This window comes from Chlamydotis macqueenii, chromosome 14, assembly GCF_036417535.1.
Source record: "Chlamydotis macqueenii isolate bChlMac1 chromosome 14, bChlMac1.mat, whole genome shotgun sequence".
Taxonomy (NCBI): domain Eukaryota; kingdom Metazoa; phylum Chordata; class Aves; order Otidiformes; family Otididae; genus Chlamydotis; species Chlamydotis macqueenii.
In genome coordinates this window covers 8,944,766-8,963,436 of record NC_141569.1, presented here as the reverse complement: position 1 = coordinate 8,963,436, position 18,671 = coordinate 8,944,766, and the positions used below count along the sequence as shown (strand labels likewise).

Below are 18,671 nucleotides of genomic sequence, written 5' to 3'. Positions count from 1 at the left end.
TTACAAAGGAGAAATGATTGTTACAACATCTCTGCTGCACTTTGTAGTGTGCCTAAATTCCTACCTGTGCCTAAGGCAGAGGTTTGATTTTTTTTCATAGTTATATTTAGTAGCCTACTTAAAATAAGTAGACCCTGCAAATCTGAAAAGTATTGTTGTGTTTTTGTGAAAATAAAAGGAGAGTATTCAGCGTGTGAAGGGGGCATTTGGAATAAAATTTTAAAACTTGAAAGTATATTGTAAGGACATAGTACCAAGGTCCTGTGGACTTAGGTCGGTGTGTAGGGTCACGATTTGTGATTGCGCAGGGCTTCGCACCAGAGCTCTCCTGGGGTGGTTGTTTGTGGGTCCCAGACAGCTTCACTGCAGCAGCTGCCCTTCCTCCCTGTAAATACCATGATCTTAATCTAATACTCCTTTCATAAGTTAATTTTAGCTTGTGTTTTAGGTGACAGTCTAATGTTTTTTTTTAAGGATTGTACCCACACGCATCAGCCCTGCAGCAATACCCTCTCGTTTGTGGGCGTAAATCATGTAACACTCGGCTGCCTGAGGAGAGCAGAGCAGGGTTTCATCCTTTGTTGTACAAACAGCAGAGATGGATGTGGCTGCTGGACTCCCACCTACCTTCCCTGCAAGAGGAGAGGGTTGGCCCTGAGTTTATATTTCCCATATAACTGCAAACTGCTGTCTCTCTTGATGTCTCAGACCTTCATTTGTATGAAGATCACGATAAACCATCACATTGTTCAGGATCAGTTTTTCAGCCCCAGATCTGTTTTCCATCCAGGAGAGGCAAGAACTTCTGTCAGTGTAAGATGAGGAAGTTGCATGGACCAGCAGAAAGCTTGGGTTTTTCTGCGTTTGTTACTTGGAGCCCCTCATGCCCTGCCTGTCAGCGCCGGTCTGGGCAGTCTTGAAGCCCGAGGTGTGTGCAGAGCTGGAGCCATTGCTTCGGCCCTGGTGTCTCTTGAGGTCCCACAGCATCTGGCAGCTCTGGCACGCGCCCGCTCCCAAATGGGAGAGCGCTCCTGGCATGTACTGATTGACTGCGCAGCCCACACATGGCAATTTTAAAAACATTTAAATAGCCTATCTTCTTTGCTTCATCTTGACAATTGATTTTAATCGGTATTATCAACTGCTTGAAAGGCTTAATTCTCTGAAGTGCTGTAGAATTCAGCCTCCAGGAGATACGTGGAGCGGAGGTGCGGGATCGGTGATGTTAGCAGTAGTTTGGTCCAGGAGGAGGTGGCCTGAAGTCTTTGTTTCATGATTCATGATCCTGCTGGGGCTGCTGCTGTTTGCAGTAGTGTGGTGCATTTTCAGTCCCACACCGTCAGTGTAAGTGAGTTTCTGAGGTTCAAACCAGCATAAAAGGAGGAAACCTTATCCCTTCCTACCTGCCCCACTGCTGCTATTTATTTGGTTAGGAAAAAAAAGAAAGTACTCAAATAAACGAATCATATGACTGAGTTATTTTGATACATGGAATGCCGTTTATTTCTGGCTTGTCAATACTTTAATTAATTTCAATCTGTTTCTAAAACAGAAGTGGAGTACATAATTGATTTGAATCTGTTAGAAGTTGTCCTGCCATCTGCACAGTCTGAAGCGAAGTGGCACAGGCAGTGTAGCATTTGAAGGCATTAAAAGAAATTATATGCTTCTGGGTTAGTGCTGACTTCTGATTAATATTTTTAGGTGGCAGTAGAAAAGAATATGGTAACAGCTGGAAAGCCATGGATCAAATAATATCTTCCCCATTGTCATGTTTCTGTACTGAGACACGTGCTGTTAGGTTTACTTATAAAATAACATATCTGGATTTTTAAGTGTTTAACACAGCCTCTGATTTTATACCTAGGAATAATCAGGGGAGTAGAAAGGAGGAGAGACAAATGACAGCTTCTTTGTAGTTAAAGACCTACACAAAATATCATGTCAGCTGGAGCTGCAGAGGGAAAAGCCCATGGCTTGGTTGGAAAGAAAGCGGACCGACTCTGCCATGTATTCACCGTACGCTGAGGCCACTGTTAAATCAAGAAGAAAGCTCTTTTCTGGGCTACCACTGCTCTGAGCTTTTAATCTTCTTCAGTGAGAGTTACGCACATCCCTTGTTAGGAAGTGCTCCCTGCGGTCCCTGGCCGCCTCCGGGAGATGCTCCAGGTTACCTCTGCAGGTAACCAGTTTGGAAATGGGCCATCCAGCCTCCTTTTTATCAGCTGCACTCCTCTGCCCCCAAAAGCAGAGTCTTATTTATTCAGCCCTCACTCTCTTTTCCATCTCTCTCGCTCCCGCAGAAGTGTCTGACAGTGCCCAAGGTGCTCAGCACTGAGCTGTTTATTAGTGATTTTTCCCACTGCTGTGGCCAGGAGGTCAGGCTGTGATGAGTGTAACGAAAACCAGAGGAGCGATCTTTAGAATCATAGAATGGTTTGAGTTGGAAGGGACCTTAAAGATCATCTAGTTCCAACACTCCTGCCCTGGGCAGGGACACCTTCCACTAGACCAGGTTGCTCAAAGCCCCGATCTGCGTGGTCTTACCAAGGTGACTGATCTACGCAGTTTAATTGCTGCATAAAAAGAGCAAAAGCACTTCAGGTCATTTAGAAAAGTTGGAGTGTTTACAGGAAAGTAGAAATTGAGCTTGAAAAAATAATTACACATTTTTCTTCACATTAATGACTATACAGAAGAGCCTTTTAAATGTGTCCATATATGGGTTTTAAGCATTCATTCCACATTCAGTATTTCACCTTTTTCCTTAAGTGATTTCTATATTCCTACTAAGCAACAATCATTTTGTCTGCATCTCATTTCCTCATAATAGCAAACCCATCAATCTCTGCTTTATTAAATGGGGAAGTATGCTTGGAAGCCAGAGCACTCAGATTTGATCAAAGATGTTATGTAAACCATCGATTTTAATTTACAGCAATATCCACTTCTTCCATTATTAACAGCTTTGAGTTACTGAGACTGAATAATTAACAAATATTCCTACTTGATCATAGGTTATTCGAAAGGCAGATGTTCAGAAACATAGCCCAGATGAGCATCCTTCTGCACCCCCAGTGATGCAAACGCCTGTTTAATGTTCCCCAGGGAGCAACGCCATCTGGCACGAGAGAAGTAGTCTTTGGAGAAATCTCCCAAATGCTCCCAGAGCTATTATCCCAGCAAACGCTCCATGGAGAAGAGTACCAGTGTGTGTGTGTTTCTGACATGCTGGTCTCTTTTCAGAGCACTGGGCTGTGGCCAGCCAAGTCAAACGTTGCAAACCAGGATGCCACCGCTTTCAGGGCAGGGTTGCCTGCGTGCACTGGATGGGAAACGTGGGCTTAAAACCTCGCCCTGCTTCCTGGCTGAAGCACCCTCAGTCTTCAAGCAGGGCAACATCTGGTGGCATGTGGCTCAGCGCTGGCCTCCTTTGGCGTTTCCAGAGATTGTTTTGATGAGTCAAATTCAACATCTGTGTGCACCAGAGATGACCTGAGGTGAGTAATTCTCTTCAGTGTCTATTCACTTGCACTGCTCTTTGCAGCTGATGAGGCTGGAAGGGATGGACGTCTCTGTACTGGGCAATAAGCTTGTTCACATCTTGAGGAAGATGTCTGGGAGCACAGAGCAGATCTTGCACTTATGGCCCTTGTCCTTCTTCACGAGCCCGGATGAGAGGAAAGTCTGCGATTCTTACAAAAGGAGATGACTGATACCTGCCTTGCAAGGACAGATCTCCCTTCCACCCAAAACCACATCCTTGCCGTCCAGGTGTCATTGCTTGGCAAAACCCAACTGAAATTCAGTATCAATCTTCTGCCCCAAAGCACCAAACTTGTCAGTTACATCTTCTGAGTTAAAACTTCAGACTTATAACCTCCTTGCAGCTGTAGGAGTTTTCTCTTCAATGCAGAAAACCCTGCTGCTAAGGAAGAGCATAGGGGTGTCTGCAGCTATTTCTGTCCCAACTGCATGCTGAAAATCATCTTTTCTCTCCACCTCCAGAGCCCTTTTCTCTGGCATCCCACAAGCCCCCTCCTCCCCCCAGCACCCCCTGTGCCCATCGCAAAGGGAGCAGCGTGTGCTGAGGACTCGGCAGCACATCAGGGCACCCAGCTTTGCCCCTGCTGTGCTGCCTCACCCAGCGGTGCGGCTCACGGATGCTGTCATCGCCAGGAAGGCAGCAGCGAAGCGGGGACGACTTGGCAAATGGGATGTGGTGCTCCTGAGGAGCAGACACGATGTGAAGAGCCTGCCCTGGTGCCTGGGACAGAGCCATCCTTTCAGTGGTGATAGCAGGTGCAGCCTTGACATTTCTCAGGGTTTCGTGTAGAGGCACAGCGGGAGATGAGTGGGCAGTTCAGTTCACGCGCGCATTTGCTACTAGTTGTATTGATTACTGTGAAATGTTTATATCCGAGTGCAAACCCACTGCCTTTAGGATCAGAGCAGCTCATTCAAGGAACAGGTCAAATCAAAACGTTGCACTCTTCCTCTTGACCTCCCTCCATGGGATGAGGCCCCGGGGCATCCTGTCACCAAGGGCCTTTCCCTGGGGAGCATGGCTGCCAGCCTGGGTGCCAGCATCCCTGCTGTAGGGAAGGGACAGGGGTCTCTCCGCAGGCAGCCTCAGAACCCCAGGACTTCCCCTAGAAAAAAGCCAGCAGACGTGGTCACCAGCCCCCCGCCCAAGGCAGCGGATGGTGGAGTGGGAAGCCGATGGCCAGCTCACCCCCCGGCAGAGCTGGGGGACGAGGGAGGGGTCTCTCCCCTCTGTACGGGCTGCAGAGTCAGATGCAAGGTGCTCAAATAACACAGCAATAGAACTGTTTAGGAACAGCAGAAGGGTGGGCAAAGCTAGATAAGACAAAATATAAATCTAACTCAGCCTGACTGTATAAACTAAACCATCATCCTCTTTAGCGCCGTGCCAGCGTACGTGTGCTGCCATGCTCACTTGGGAGGAAAGGGAACATCTTTTGTATGGCGCTGTTCAGCATGATTTGACATTTTGTTTCTTGGATGCAGCCACGGAGCAGTGTTAGCCTATTGTGCAGGCTTATTTGGACAGGTACCATTACAGCTCGGCAGTGGAGGTGCCTTTGATCCCGGCATCCCCATTGTTCCTGAGGCTTTTCATCCCCTCTGGTACCCAGCTAGAAGGCCTGTGGCTGAGACCTGCCTTTGAAGTTGTTTCTTTCCATTTCCCTTTAATTTTCGTGGTGTCTTCTGCTGATGAACATTATTAATGAAGGCTCTGGCGTTTGATTGTTCTCAAAATACTGATGCTTGGCAAGTGTCTGACCTTCCCCAGCTGTGCAGCAGCTGTCTGAAGAGGAGGCCAGTGGTGGGCCCGGAGTGGGCTGCGCGGCTCCAGCAGAGGAGAATTGCCTTCTGCATCCTGCTGCGCGTGGTACCCATGGGGAAGGACCGGCTCCCGGCTGCTCATCCTTTTCCAAAGGACTTCGCTACAGTGCAGGTTGATGTGTCAGCAGCTCCCAGCTTCCTCCTCCCAAAATCTCCAGTGCAGGACTTCACTTCTGGGGAAAATGAAGTATTTCAGATCAGATCAGGTGTATATGGTAGATGGATGGGAGAGAGGGAGAGTGATTTCTAGCAGGGAAGAGGAGTGACATCCTACTCTAAGAACAGCCTTGTGGCCAGTGACCAGTTCTGTAAGGTGGCTTAGGATTTTAGTGTTAGAATAAGGAATTAGGTGCCAATTACCTTTAGTTTTGAGGGAAGAATCTCTGTATGCAATTTGGGGTGGTGACCACCGAGAGCTGTTAAACACAAGCCCACTGTGACGCAGACATTTGCGGCATGAGAAAGCTTGCAAGGGAGGCACTGCTATATGTGTGCAAGCATTTCATCTCCTGCAGGGCACTGTCAGACAGAATGATGGATGAGGCAGATCCTTTTGATCGATAGGGATTTTCTTCTGTCAGATGGGAGGGAGTATGACTGGAGCAGTGCAGGCAAATTCCAGGCAGCAATTACAGTGTAATCAAACTGCACTTGCAAGAACTGCAGACACAAAATCCACTTGTTACAAGAGTTGTCCGAGAACTAATGACCCAAGGTGTCAGGAAGCAATGCTCCCCAGTAAAAACTGGCAAAGCCAGATTTAGTTCAGGTGGACCCTTGTCAGCATTTCTGAATGCACGGAAGGATTTGTCCAGAGCTACCAGCTTCTTGGAGCCTTAATTGCCCTCATCAAAGTTGTGCTAAGTTCAGTAGACAGCTCTTTCTAATTAAGTGCAAACTCTTCCAGATGCTAAATAAAAACACATCTTGACTTTGCCTTTCTCCTACCTTAGCATCTAAAATTGGCTTGCACAAAAATAAGTGTCTTGCTGGATGCAAACGCATGGCTGTGTCTGACCCCGTCAGCATAACCCCAGAGACCTTCCTACATTAAGCAGGAGTGGATTTTCTGACATTAGCACTGAAAACTGGCAGGGTAAAAGAAGCAGTCATATCTTTGCCTCCGGGCTGGGGTCATTCATTCCAACATAGGACAAAAGCCTCTTCCTTACTGGGCACCCTTCACCTTGAGCCACCCGTACCCCCTTCCTGGTACCCCAGCAGCCAGCTCCAGAAGGACACATGCCTGGCAGTGCGCAGGGACTTTTTGCCTGAAAACCTTGTAGGGAGGTGGGATCCACCCACATGTCAGCTCTACATGACATTTATTAATCTCTTAGTTTTAACACAGGAGATTATCTGGAATGAAAAGCTACCTGTGCTCTCATAGGTGAGAAAGCACCACTTGGCATATGGACACACATTTGTGAAGCTAGGATATGCCATTGCCTTGGGCCTCTTTCTTGTTATAGCATATAACTGCACTCGTTTTGGAGCCTACATACATATTTTTCCTTGTAAAACACTGAAAATCAAGGAATTCCTAAGATATTGTTTATACTCAGTATGAAGAGTTCAACTTCACCAGGCTGCGATCTGACCCACTGGTGCAACCGGCAGTGGGCACAAGTCACAATCAAAATGGCATTGCTTTTGGGGACAAAAGTTGGAGATTGTGATTAAGTGGATGTTCCGCAATGCAGGCTCAGGGTGAAGTCGGTCGCTAGAAGCTTATTGCCATGGCACAGGTGGTGGAGGCAGGGCTTCAGCAGTCTCTAATCTTCTTTAGCTTTGCCAAAATCAGGAGAATTCAGTGAGATAAAGTGTAAAAGTCTGGAATGTATTTAGTAAATAAAAAGTGACCCCAGAGGACGTCAAGGTAAAACAGAATAACAGTTCAATTTTTCAATTACCTGAACAATCTCACAGCATTAATCCTGGGTGCCAGCTCCATACGCTGTGAAGAAATTTCCCTCCTGAATTAGTGTCAAGTGCTGCTCTTAATGCCAGTTTATTTCTAGCCACACTTGATAACATGAACAAATACCCGTTCTCGCTCTTTTAATCTAATAGGGAAAGTTACACAAGCAGACAAAGGTTTAGGATGCATTTTGTTCTGGATACATAATTAGAAATAGCTTTAAAGGAAAAGTGGCTCAAAATTTTGTGATAAAATCAATTTTATGAGGAATTGAACACTATTGCATGCTGTGTATTACCTGTCTGCTTTGCAGGCTTTGAAAAAAAAAACAACCCAACAACTTTTTTTGAAACATTGAACAAGATGTTAAGAAATGCAGGCTTAAAATATGCCCAACATTGTGTTTTCATGTTATCCTTCCTTTTTCTTTTCTTTCTCTTTATTAATGGAAAGAAATTATTGATGTCAGGGTAGTGGAAATTGGACACTTCCCTTTAAAAAAATTTATTTTCTTTTCCCTAATTCTGGAAAAGTTACCATGTGAAAAAGAAAAAATAAATGTGCCAGACTGCCTCTTATTCTGTGGCACAGAGTGAAGGGCAGAGAGAACAAGGGAAAAGATTATATAGAAGATTTCAAAATTCAAGATGTAAAATGCTCCTCTTGAGGAAAACCGTGGGAAAAAAATGGAAAAAAAACCAAAAGAAAACAAAAATATTTCTGCATAGAAAATAACATTATTGGTTAGGGTGAAAAGAGAATGAAAACGTTTTTGTCCAGAGGCTCTCAATGGGAAGAGACTGTCAGAAATCAGGCACAGTTCACTCCAGCTCTCGGAAATGAGGTCCTCCACCATCCGCCACTGGGAGACCTGGGCAGCTGCGGGTGTTGCGGGTATCGTCTGCCTGCACGTCTGATGAACACGAGCCTCGCAGCTTTCCCCATGCTCTTCGGTAATGGTCTTCGTGGGGAGGCTGCCTTGCTGCAACAGGCGTGGGGATGCTGCTCTCGCAGTCGCCAAAACGAGTGCCCGTGCCTGGCGATCCCCTCCCAGTGCCGCTGCAGCTCTTTTATTTTATTTATTTATTTATTTTTTCTATGTGCTCCCCAGTTCGCGTGAGGGCTTCAGGGTAGCAGAGAAGATCGTGCTAGTCATCTTCATCTCCGCCGTTATACTGATGACCACCCTGGGGAACCTGCTGGTGATGGTGGCCGTGTGCCGGGACAGGCAGCTCAGGTGAGCCCACCCAGCCAGCCACCGCATGCCCTTCCACGAGGAGGCTCAAGGGAAAATCCCCGCCTAAAAAGCTCCATGCCCGCAGCTGAGGGCATAAACTGCTGCCATGAAGGACGTCTCTGGCCGGGCGTTGCACCACGGCGATGTCAGGCTCCCACGCTAGCCTCAGTGCATCCCCACTCGGATTTACACTGTGGCAGTGGGATCACTTTAGCATCTATCCTCTACATTTTTAACACTCTCAGTGTAAAAAAACAGATAAATCAGTGAAAAACAGAGTTAAGCAGCAACTCCTTGGAGAAGCAGGTTGGCCTCTATCCCTTTTCCATCTCCTGTTTCCTAACAAGCCTATCAGAAAACCACACCGATCAAGGTTCTGTGGCAGTTGTGCTGCACTGCCGCAGCCTGGCAAATGCTGCCAGTGATTTTGGGGGGGTCACAGGCAAAACTCCTGTCTCGAGGCTTGCTGCTGCCCCTGGGAGCTGTCAGACCAGCCTCAAGAGCAGAGTGAGATACTCAACAGCCTCTATTCTTATTCTGCGTGGGATTTTTAATGGATTTAATTCTATTTTATTGTTATGATTTAAAAAGTACTCTTCAAGTTAAAATTACAGCTTCAGTCTAGATTCTTCTCAGTGCTTTCTGGAAAGATTTTTCTCAATTTACAAATTAAAATAAAATCCCCCTCCTCCACCTCAAACTCCCCAATACAAGCTGTGAGGCTGAGCCACATGCAGAGGCCTGTGAGCATCTATTTGCCTCTTCTGTGTGAGCAGGAAGATGTGTTTTTGCAGGGAACACGGTAGATATTTAGCTGCAAAAACCAGAAACAAGCTAGGGGTGACCATATAAAGTGAGGAGTACGATAGAGAGGACCTTTTAGTGCGATGGAGACCCAAACACACACTGAAATCTCTGTCGACACATAGATGATGCTGCACTGAAACTATTCCACCCTAATTTTGTGATCTGTCTTGCAGGAAAATCAAGACCAATTATTTCATCGTTTCCCTCGCCTTTACGGACCTGCTGGTGTCAGTGCTGGTGATGCCGTTTGCAGCCATTGAGTTGATTCAGGACAACTGGATCTACGGAGAGATGTTCTGCCTGGTCCGAACGTCCCTCGATGTCCTGCTCACCACAGCGTCAATCCTGCACCTGTGCTGCATCTCGATGGACAGGTATGAGCAGAAAGGCAGAGAGAACAATTATAGTCGCTTTAAGTTTCTTCGGTGGTGTTGCTCGTCAGCAGTAGCCGAAGGACAAATATGAACCTGCTGGGAACATACAGCAATAAATCTCTCCCGGTAGCTGATTTTGGAGAGAGCTCTCTGAATTCCCATTCGTGTTGGAAAACTTTGAAAGGAATGAGATTTATATTGATAGAGCAAGGCCAGATTCTCAGCTGCTTTGCATCACAGCTCTGTTTGCGTTACTGATCAGATATGGCACAGTTTCTTCTTTAAAGAAAAGACGCCTTAAAGATGTCTTGAAAGGAAAGACCTGCAGCCGTCTCAGGCGGAGGTGTGTCGTGCGTGGGACATGGTGGTAGCAGGGACGTTGCTCTCCGTTACCGTCTCAGGTGTTGCTCGCTGCCCGGGGCATCAGGGAAAGATTGGCTGGTGCAAGGCTGGGTGTGTTGTGCTGAGCCCTGTCTTCCCAGGAACTGAAACACTAAAATATCTGGTGCTCTCTTGTAAAAAAAATGCTTGGCATATCTTCCAAGGGCTATCAGAACTGCTCTTCCTGCTGCTAGCAGCCGTACAGGCAGATGAAAGCGGGTATTACTAAATGACACGTTGTGACATATATTACTAGATCATATGGAGAAAGAGCGAAAAGAGCAAACTCCCCTAAATTTTATGGACTGTTTTTTCTAGCCATCCATTTGCACATCTCCACTAGTGAAGGCTAACAAGGAGCTAAATAAAGCTGCTGAAAAGAGTGCATAGCCTTTGTGGGTGCCCTGGTTCCTGCTGGAATAGAGTTAATTTTCACCTGAGCTGGGAGAGGAGCTGGGGCTGGTGGCCCCTGTGGCTGGGGACACACCTGGGACAGGTTACTGACCAGCCACCAGCTGGGACAGGTTATCCAAATGAGCCCCAGGGCCCTTCCATCCCATGGGACCCCTGCTCAGTGTGTCGGTGAGGAGGGGGCTGAGGGGAGGCTCCTGCTGCTGGGGAGGGAGCTGGGCATCAGGATCCACTGTGAGCTCTGGTACTGTACATTGCCTGCTGCAGTATGTTCTGTTATTGGTTGGTTGGTTAGTTTGTTTTCCATCTCTGTTTTGTTTTCTTCTGTTGTTCTTGTAAACTTTTTTACTTTATCTCAGCCCATGAGTTTTGCCTTCTTTTCTTTACCAATTCTCCTCCCCATCTCACTGGAGGGTGGAGGCAGTGAGTGAGAGATGGCGCAGCTTGGTCCGGAGCAGAGCTAAACTATGACAGCAGGAGATCTTAAAAACTTTATTTTCTTTTATTTTTTTTTCTTGTCAAATTAAAATGAAGCCAAAATCTTAAATATGCCATCTTTATGGCAAACAATTCTGTTTTACTGTTGTCTGCAGTTTTTCAGAATAAATAGCATAACTTTCCACACAGAATAGCAAGAACTTTTAACAGGATAAATACTTAGAAGAAAACATTTTGACCGTCTATTCTAATAAGCAATATTTAGAGCTTTCATTTGAGTTCTGTGCAGAGATTTCAAGATCTTTTAAAATACTTAGTAATATGGCCAAAATAACCATAATCATTCTTCTCATCATGACAATTGATGTTTAAATAGCATCCTTCATCCAAAGAGTCTGTACGCAGCCAGACTTCAAAAGCTGCTTGATTAACTTCTCCATTGATGAGCAGCATCCTTTGTTGTGGGAGACAGGGGCACCGGTACACACGGTATTGTATCCAGAGAGAAGCTGATGCCTGACAGCTACAGCGCATTGCCTCGTCTGGAAGTTTAGATGACTGGAACACAAATAGGAAGCTTATTATCTTAAAAACGTTGACAAATTGCCACTTTGAGCTAATTACCAGTAAAGCAGATGTTAGGCACTGTGTTCTGGATGTGGCCTTGTTATATAAAATGCTGGAGTTTGGTTCTCTGGGCTCTTAATTAAACACAGAGGGTTGTGTGGAGAAAGGGACATGAAGGGAAAATACTGTTTTCCCTCCTCCTGTTCACCTGCTGATCCCTGACACCCACAGGGGATGAGGACCCTCCCGTGTGGGGTGCACAGAAGGGAAACTCCCCCCTTTCTCCTGCCTGTGCCGCCCCTGCCACGTCTGAGCTCTTGCTCCTGCCGCCTGTCCCCGTCGGTCCCCCCGCTGCGGGGGCAGCCTTGCCTGGGGATGGCGAAGGGACTGGGGCAGCCTTGGCTCTGTGACTGTCGAAATGCGTGGATCAGAGGTAATGTTTTAGGGATACAAAACAGAGATCGTGGTTTTATACAGGAAGATTTTTCTTTCTGTAAACAAACCTGAGGCAGAGTTTGCAAATACCCAGCTCAGTAGAAGGAACTGGAAATGGAGAAAAAAAAAAAAAACAAACCCCTAAAATGAGATGGATTAGATTATTCTGTATTAAGTGAAACATCTGGAGCAGACTGTGAACAATCTGGAGAAGACTACGGCTCTGCTCTTCCTCCTGTGCTCTTTTATTCTCTCCCCAGGGAGTCTTGAATTCTCTCCGCAGATGCAGAGCTGCCGTAGCAATGAGTGAGCATCGCTGCCTGTGCTAACGCATAGGTGATTCCCCTTCTTTTAGGCAGAGGGAAATGGGGAGCTGAGTCTGGGGACCCCCACTCCATCCCCCCCAAGCCAATGCTTTCATCACTAGAATGCTACACAGAAGAGAACAGCTCTCCTGGAAAAAAAAGCAGGAGCTGTAACCGTGTTTTGGAGAAAACTAATTATCTAAACTTGTTGCAGTTATGTTCTGAGAAGATTTTGGGAAGGTCCAGCATCCCCTGCACTGGTGCATGAGGGTGATGGGCGCTGCACTAGAATGGGTCCCAGGTCAGCATTGCTCCGTTTAAGCGGCTTAGCCTTCTGTGATAAAATTATCCTGCTTTTGAAGATTTCTGCTTACTGAGTGTGTATTTGACTCTGTTGCTGGTACAGAATCATTCTTCCTATTTCTTCAGGATGAAAAAGTTTTTTTTAAAGTAGAATGAAAAATTGACACACACACTGGCTAAAAAAAAAAGCCAAACAACCCATATCCACCAATCTTGGTGCCAAACTGGTCAGAAAAAAAAAGTTTAGAGCTCTGAATTTGAAGGTCCCAAGAGCTGGAGATCATCTCAAGTGTCACAATAAAAAAAAAAAAAAAATAATTCAGAAAATGCCTGTAAACTTTTTCCTCATGTCATTTCCACTGATAGAGAGGAATTCCCCAGTATTTGCCATCCCACCAGTACTGGCTATGGTAGACTGAACAGCAGTCAAACTGCTTGAAAGGAAGCTGAGGATGAATTCATTAATGAGTGATGGGTGCGCTGAAAACCTCTGCAAGTTCAGGGGTGAGGGAGTAGAGCTGCACTGTCTGGGATACAGAAGCACAGTGGCAACTTTTCACAGCTGACAAACCTGGAATTGCCAGATGTCAGGAAATTATTTCAGGATGCACAAATGCTCTTTCTCTATCGGATGTGTTTACCGTACATGTGCTGCTGTTTGCTCTCAGGCAGAGAGAGAAAAGGTTCTTCAGGCTAGTGGCTGGATGCAGCCTGAAGTGGATAATTATCGCAGCATTTATTGTTTGCTTGCTGCCTTCACGCTGAAGAATGGTGCCTCTGCAGACTGCACAGCTGATCTAAATTTTAGGTAATTCTCTAGTACTGTTTTTTTTCTTGTTTCTCTTCCCAAAATGGCTTTATTGAGTGCTTCTTAGAGCAGTGACCACCACACACACCACCATTAGCAGAGCACTAACAGCCATATCCCAGAGACAGCCTGCTCCTCTCCAGAGGCACTTGAATTTGCCGTGGAAACTTTTCTCTATTGTCTGATCTTTTTGGGGCATGTGTAGCTCTCCTAGCCATTCAGTCTTGCTGTAGAAGTTCATCCTGAATGCTATTTTGACTCCATGGGTAATTATTTGGAGCTTTGCCGCTGACATGAAAAAAAGGCAGGATTTCATCTTAGACATTTCAAAAGGTCTATTTCTTCTCCTGGTGCAAGAAGGCACAATTATGTCTGTGTCTGCTGACAGTGAGTGTCAGCTGAAAGAGAAAGCCCAAGATCTCTCTGTCTTAGGTGAAGAGAAGAATCCCAAGTCAACTGCATGGCTTTCATCACTCTCTGATCAGACACCTCAGTATGAATCTGATTGAGTCTCATGACTATGGGTTTCTGGGATCTCCCTGCCAAGTTCAGGCTACCCACCACGGTGCGCGAGACAGACTAGTGTGCCTCCTGCCGCGCTAGACTAGCTCTCCTGAACTACTGTAAATGAAAATGTTATGGGGATAGGTCAGTCCCTAGTCATCTTCCTCTCTTAAAGCTGGATTTTTTCCTCTGATTGGCTGACTGATTGACATGATTTTCAAAATACAGCTTGGTAGGACACCAGTAGGGTACTGTGGCCATCACTGAAGATGTTTAACATCCATGTGGACATCGTCCTTGAGCACAGAAGCAGTCCTAACCTAACTAGGAACTTCTGTGCTAATTAACGAGCTCTTTCATGTCCCAAACAGTCTATTAAAAAGACTTTCTTGCTTTCTGCCACACAAGGAGCAGACCTTGATGCCTGCAGATCCAAAATCTGATACCTCTTACCTAGCAGCACTATCAGGTCTAAAACTTCCCAAATACTAAGGACATTAAATTTTTTTCCTACTGGACCTGTTTAATAAACCATTTTCTAGTTGAAATGAAACTTGGGGTCTTTCCCTCCGTCTCTCAGAGGAAGCATTTGGGTGGAAAAGACAGGGAGAACATAGGTATTTTGATTTTGTCCCTTACCAGATCCCTAAGGACGTGTCATGTTCTCTTCCTTGCTGCATTGAGAGGGATATTACCCTTGTGCCATGTCAGGCTGTGGGTCACCTGGAACCAGTGACAGTCCCACTTCACTCCTGTGTCCTTTTCGCAGAGATTAATTCCCTTTTGCTGCCATGAATTTGGCTGCTGTTCCAAACCTCCTTAGCAAGCAGGACAACAGGGATTTTCAACACAGTTTGGGTGGAGTGGTGGATACAGAACAATAGATCCATTTTCCATACCAAGAGAAGGCTAAACCCCACCTTTTAAATCTGCCTTTCTCTCCTTCCTGATGTGCCAGCCCCTTGCTGTGACTGTCCTGGGAACATCACTTCCAGGTGTGTTTTGGTCCGTGATCATCCTGCGAAGAGGAAGGAGAAAATTTTACCTCACTTCATGTCAGTGCTAGAGATGAAAACCACACTTCAGTCACATTTTAATAGATAAGAGTACAAAACTTTTCTCAATACTCCGTATTTCTTGAGCACTTTGTCAATTTTAGAAATCCTTTTCCTTTTGCAAACTGAACTCAAAAAGTTGTGCTGTTCCTGGTGCATATTGGTTAAAATGTGGGTAGCTGACAGCCAGTCTAATAGTGACCGATGACTTGACAGAGTACCCATCCTCTAACCCAAGTGAGCAGCATACCCAGCACATGCCGTTCACAGCTAGGATTTTACAGCCTAGCAAAGTCTCCTCATTTCCAATGGCTGCACCAAATTTTCTTTTTGAGACTTGGACTGCAGGCTTTCAAAGCATATCTCTCCCTTGTCCTGTGCAAACATTAACTGAGATTTGAAAAGACTTCCAGACAGCTTGATTTTTGCGATATTCTGCAGTCATCTCCAAGCAACTTCCAGGTCAGCTCAAAATACTCATTCTGATATGAGTAAGAGGAACATGTCTTTCTATTCCCCTCTTGTCTGCAAAGCCTCAGACCTAGGCTTTAAAGGTTACTGGCAGAACCTGTGACAATTTTGGGTTGGTTTGAGGTTGGTTTTTTCCCCAGTGAGAACTGACTCCCAGTGTTAAGAGGACAGAATGTACGAGGAGATAGTGGTGGATGGGAAGATCAGAGCAGGTAAATGGAGGCGTGGGTTTCTGTGCAGGGAAGGATGACTCAGCCCATCGTTGACTTGTTCTCCATCACCACTGCTTCACCGGTCCTGGCAGCTGGGTTGGAGGAGCACTGACAGCACTGCTTTCTTCACAGTTCTACTTAATTTTCACTAGCTGTTGCTCTTGTGCTCATTCAGACTTTATGGGAGTATGCTGCTTCTGGCTGGTGTTTTTTCTGTGATTCATAGAATTCCTGCCGTCTGTTTTATTTCAGGGCATACAACTGTGGTTTTTTTTTTTTAAGAAAGCTGGGTGGTTAATCTAATCGTCAGGACTCAGTTTGGAAAGTCATTCTCTTCAACATTTTCAGAAAGTGTTGCTTGAAAAGACTTTTATCTGATAATATCTTGTATCTATTTCCATTACTGCCTCTGAAAAAGAAAAAAAAAAAGCACATTCAGGCTTTAATTCCCAAAGGCATTTGAGCAAAGCTGAGAAATCACCACAGGATAAATTGATCTTACTGGTCAGACGCAGGAAGCAGAGTACTGCAGAGACTTAGAGACACTCTCAGTCTTGTCTGAAAAGGTCTTTCTCCAACTATCAAAGGTATCTCAGGGCTCACTGAATCCAAATTTTCCTGTCACTGGGTTTTGCTTTTTCATCATCTCTTTGGTATTCTAATATAAAAGAAAGATTTAGCCTTGAATACGTATTGCATGTTTTATGCGTACGTATCCTTTCTTTGTGCTTATGTGATAGAAATAATTGCACTGCATATAAATAGGCCAAGAAGCCACGATAGAGTCTCCAAATGCAGTTACCCTGTCAGGAAAGGCAATTTTCTTCTCCAATATTTGCAGTACAATTTGCAATACAATTACTTCTCAAAATCTTAGGGAAAAAAAAAACAAAACAAAACAGAGAAACAAACAGATCCTAAATGTCTGTATTCTTTGGGTTAGTTATGCATCTGGCACCTCTGTTCTTCATGCAACCAAAGCATCCTGCACCCTCTCTCTGCTTCCCCAGCTCTCCTGGCTGTGTCCCAGCCCGTGAAGCTTTCCTCCGGGTCTGTGTCTCGGCTGGGCACTGGGCACGCTGTTTGCCTGGCGTGTTCGAACCATTTGCAGTTTTGCTCTGTAACATGCAACAAAACAGAGCTAACTGTGTGTTTGTATAGTCACCGCTGATCTTACTGGAATTCAAACGTACCACATAATCACTGCTAAATAAAGGCTAAAGCAAAGCAGATGTATCCAAAGAGTGTTGGAGCACCAGAGTGACAGATGCTCGTTGTGCCATTTACAAACATTAATTAACATTAATGTACTGTTTCAGGCATCAAATTAGCCCAATGCCTTGGGAGAGATGATGCTTTAGAGACTCCCAAACCCCGGTGCTCCACAGTAGCAGTCCATCTGGAGAAGAGCCCCTCTTCCTGCGCGGCGTGGGAGGGTGCACAGGTGTGAGAGCCTGTGCAGGGGGCACGGGAGTGGGGAGATTTGGGTGGTCGGGCTCTGCCCACCTTGCCACCCTCCTCTTGTTTCCAGGGCTGCATCACCTCACTCTCCGTGCTCGTCTCGTTTGCGCAGTGTCGCAGCCGAGGCGCAGGGGATCCACTGGCTCGCCAAAGGTGCCTGGGCCACGGTGGGGCTCGAGGTCGGGAGCGTGATGTCTTTCTGAAGGACTGGGAGAAAGCAGCTGTGCCTAGCGGTGCTCTGCCAAACATCTGCTGCCTGGCCAGGGACGGAGGAGAGTTATTAGTGAGGAGACCTATCAGGTTTTAAATAGCTATCAGTAAGTAATGATTAGGCAGTCGGCAATCTGATTATATGGCACAAATTCCAGCTATAGTTTTGAACCAGGCCATAAATCCCCCATGCCCTTTTCAGCTGGAGGGGCATCTGATCTCGCAGGGGCTTAGGTGGGGGGAGCGGGAAGGCAGCATGGGAAGGGGCTGAGCAGGGGCAAATGGAGCCCATCCACGGGGGCTGTGAGATGCAGCACGTAACTGTGGAGTTATCCCTGTAGTTGCGGAGTTATCCCTGTAACTGCAGAGTTATCCCTGTCGGCACTCAGCTCGGCAAGAAAACTAACACGGGGTTTGCAGAATTCAGGTCCGAGAGCATTAAAAAAATAACGGAGCAGATGGCCCCGGCACAGCCTGAGGGATGCTCTGTCCTTTAGTAATCTTTACAAGCCCTCTAGAAATATGGTAATTTATTTTGCCACTGTTGCTGCCAATAGCCCTGCACACACACCGACCCGCACGGGGACCGTGGAGGAGTCCTCTGTCTCCGTTTGGCAACATACGTTTGTTTGTGTTACTAGCTAAATTTATCCAGTTCCAATTAACTGTTCTCTTTAGCATTTTTCTCAGTGTAATTATCTCAACACCAGCAGGCCGTTGTTTTTCTAATAAGAATTTAATTTTGTTAGATATAATCATTTTAGGACTTTTTTTTTTTCCTGGACCAGCATAACTTTGTTTTGTTTGGCACAGCCAGAGACCATAGGTTATTTGCTCAGTGGGAAAAAGGAAAAGAGAAAGAGCTCTTCTCTCCAAGAAAAAGTAAAAATCTGGTTATGCAGAGGCCAGAATCTGGTTTCACTGAAATATCAGCAAAGCCAGCAGCACTGTTTTAATTTCACACAGGCACAAATAAATTGAGATCCTAGCTCCTTAGACTTCATCACTTGGTCAGGGTTCAGCTGAGGACTCTAGCCCAGCCTGGATTCACTGAGGGAGAGGAGGAGCGTGCAAAATCATGTTCAGATTTGGGTTTTGTGGAGCGCACCAGAGTAGAGCTCCAAAAATGTAAAGAACAGGATTTTCCAAACTAGCCAAGTCCTTATATGTAACTTGGGACCCAAGTCTCAGCCTGCCTGGGGTGTGGGGTCCCGAGCTGAGCCCCCTGCGGTGGCAGCGGGGGGAGTCTGGCTCTCTCCAGGCATGTTTCTTTGGCTTCACTTTCCTTAGGAACTCGGGAACAAATCGTTCCCATTTTGGTGTTTAAGGCATGGTTCAGCAGACGTAGAGCCTGTACGGACATGTTGTTGCACCCTGACTTTGGGAGAGAGCTAATAGCAC

General features: G+C 46.0%; 1 protein-coding gene across 1 annotated transcript in view; it reads left to right on the top strand.

Moving 5' to 3' along the window:
* HTR4 (5-hydroxytryptamine receptor 4) overlaps positions 1-18,671 on the top strand; it is a 138,743-nt gene that overhangs the window by 56,556 nt on the left and 63,516 nt on the right. Inside the window, exons 7-8 of the mRNA XM_086759235.1 lie at positions 8,403-8,528; positions 9,509-9,709. Of these exons, the coding sequence (XP_086615361.1) occupies positions 8,403-8,528; positions 9,509-9,709 (327 nt within the window). The remainder of the gene's footprint in view (positions 1-8,402; positions 8,529-9,508; positions 9,710-18,671) is intronic.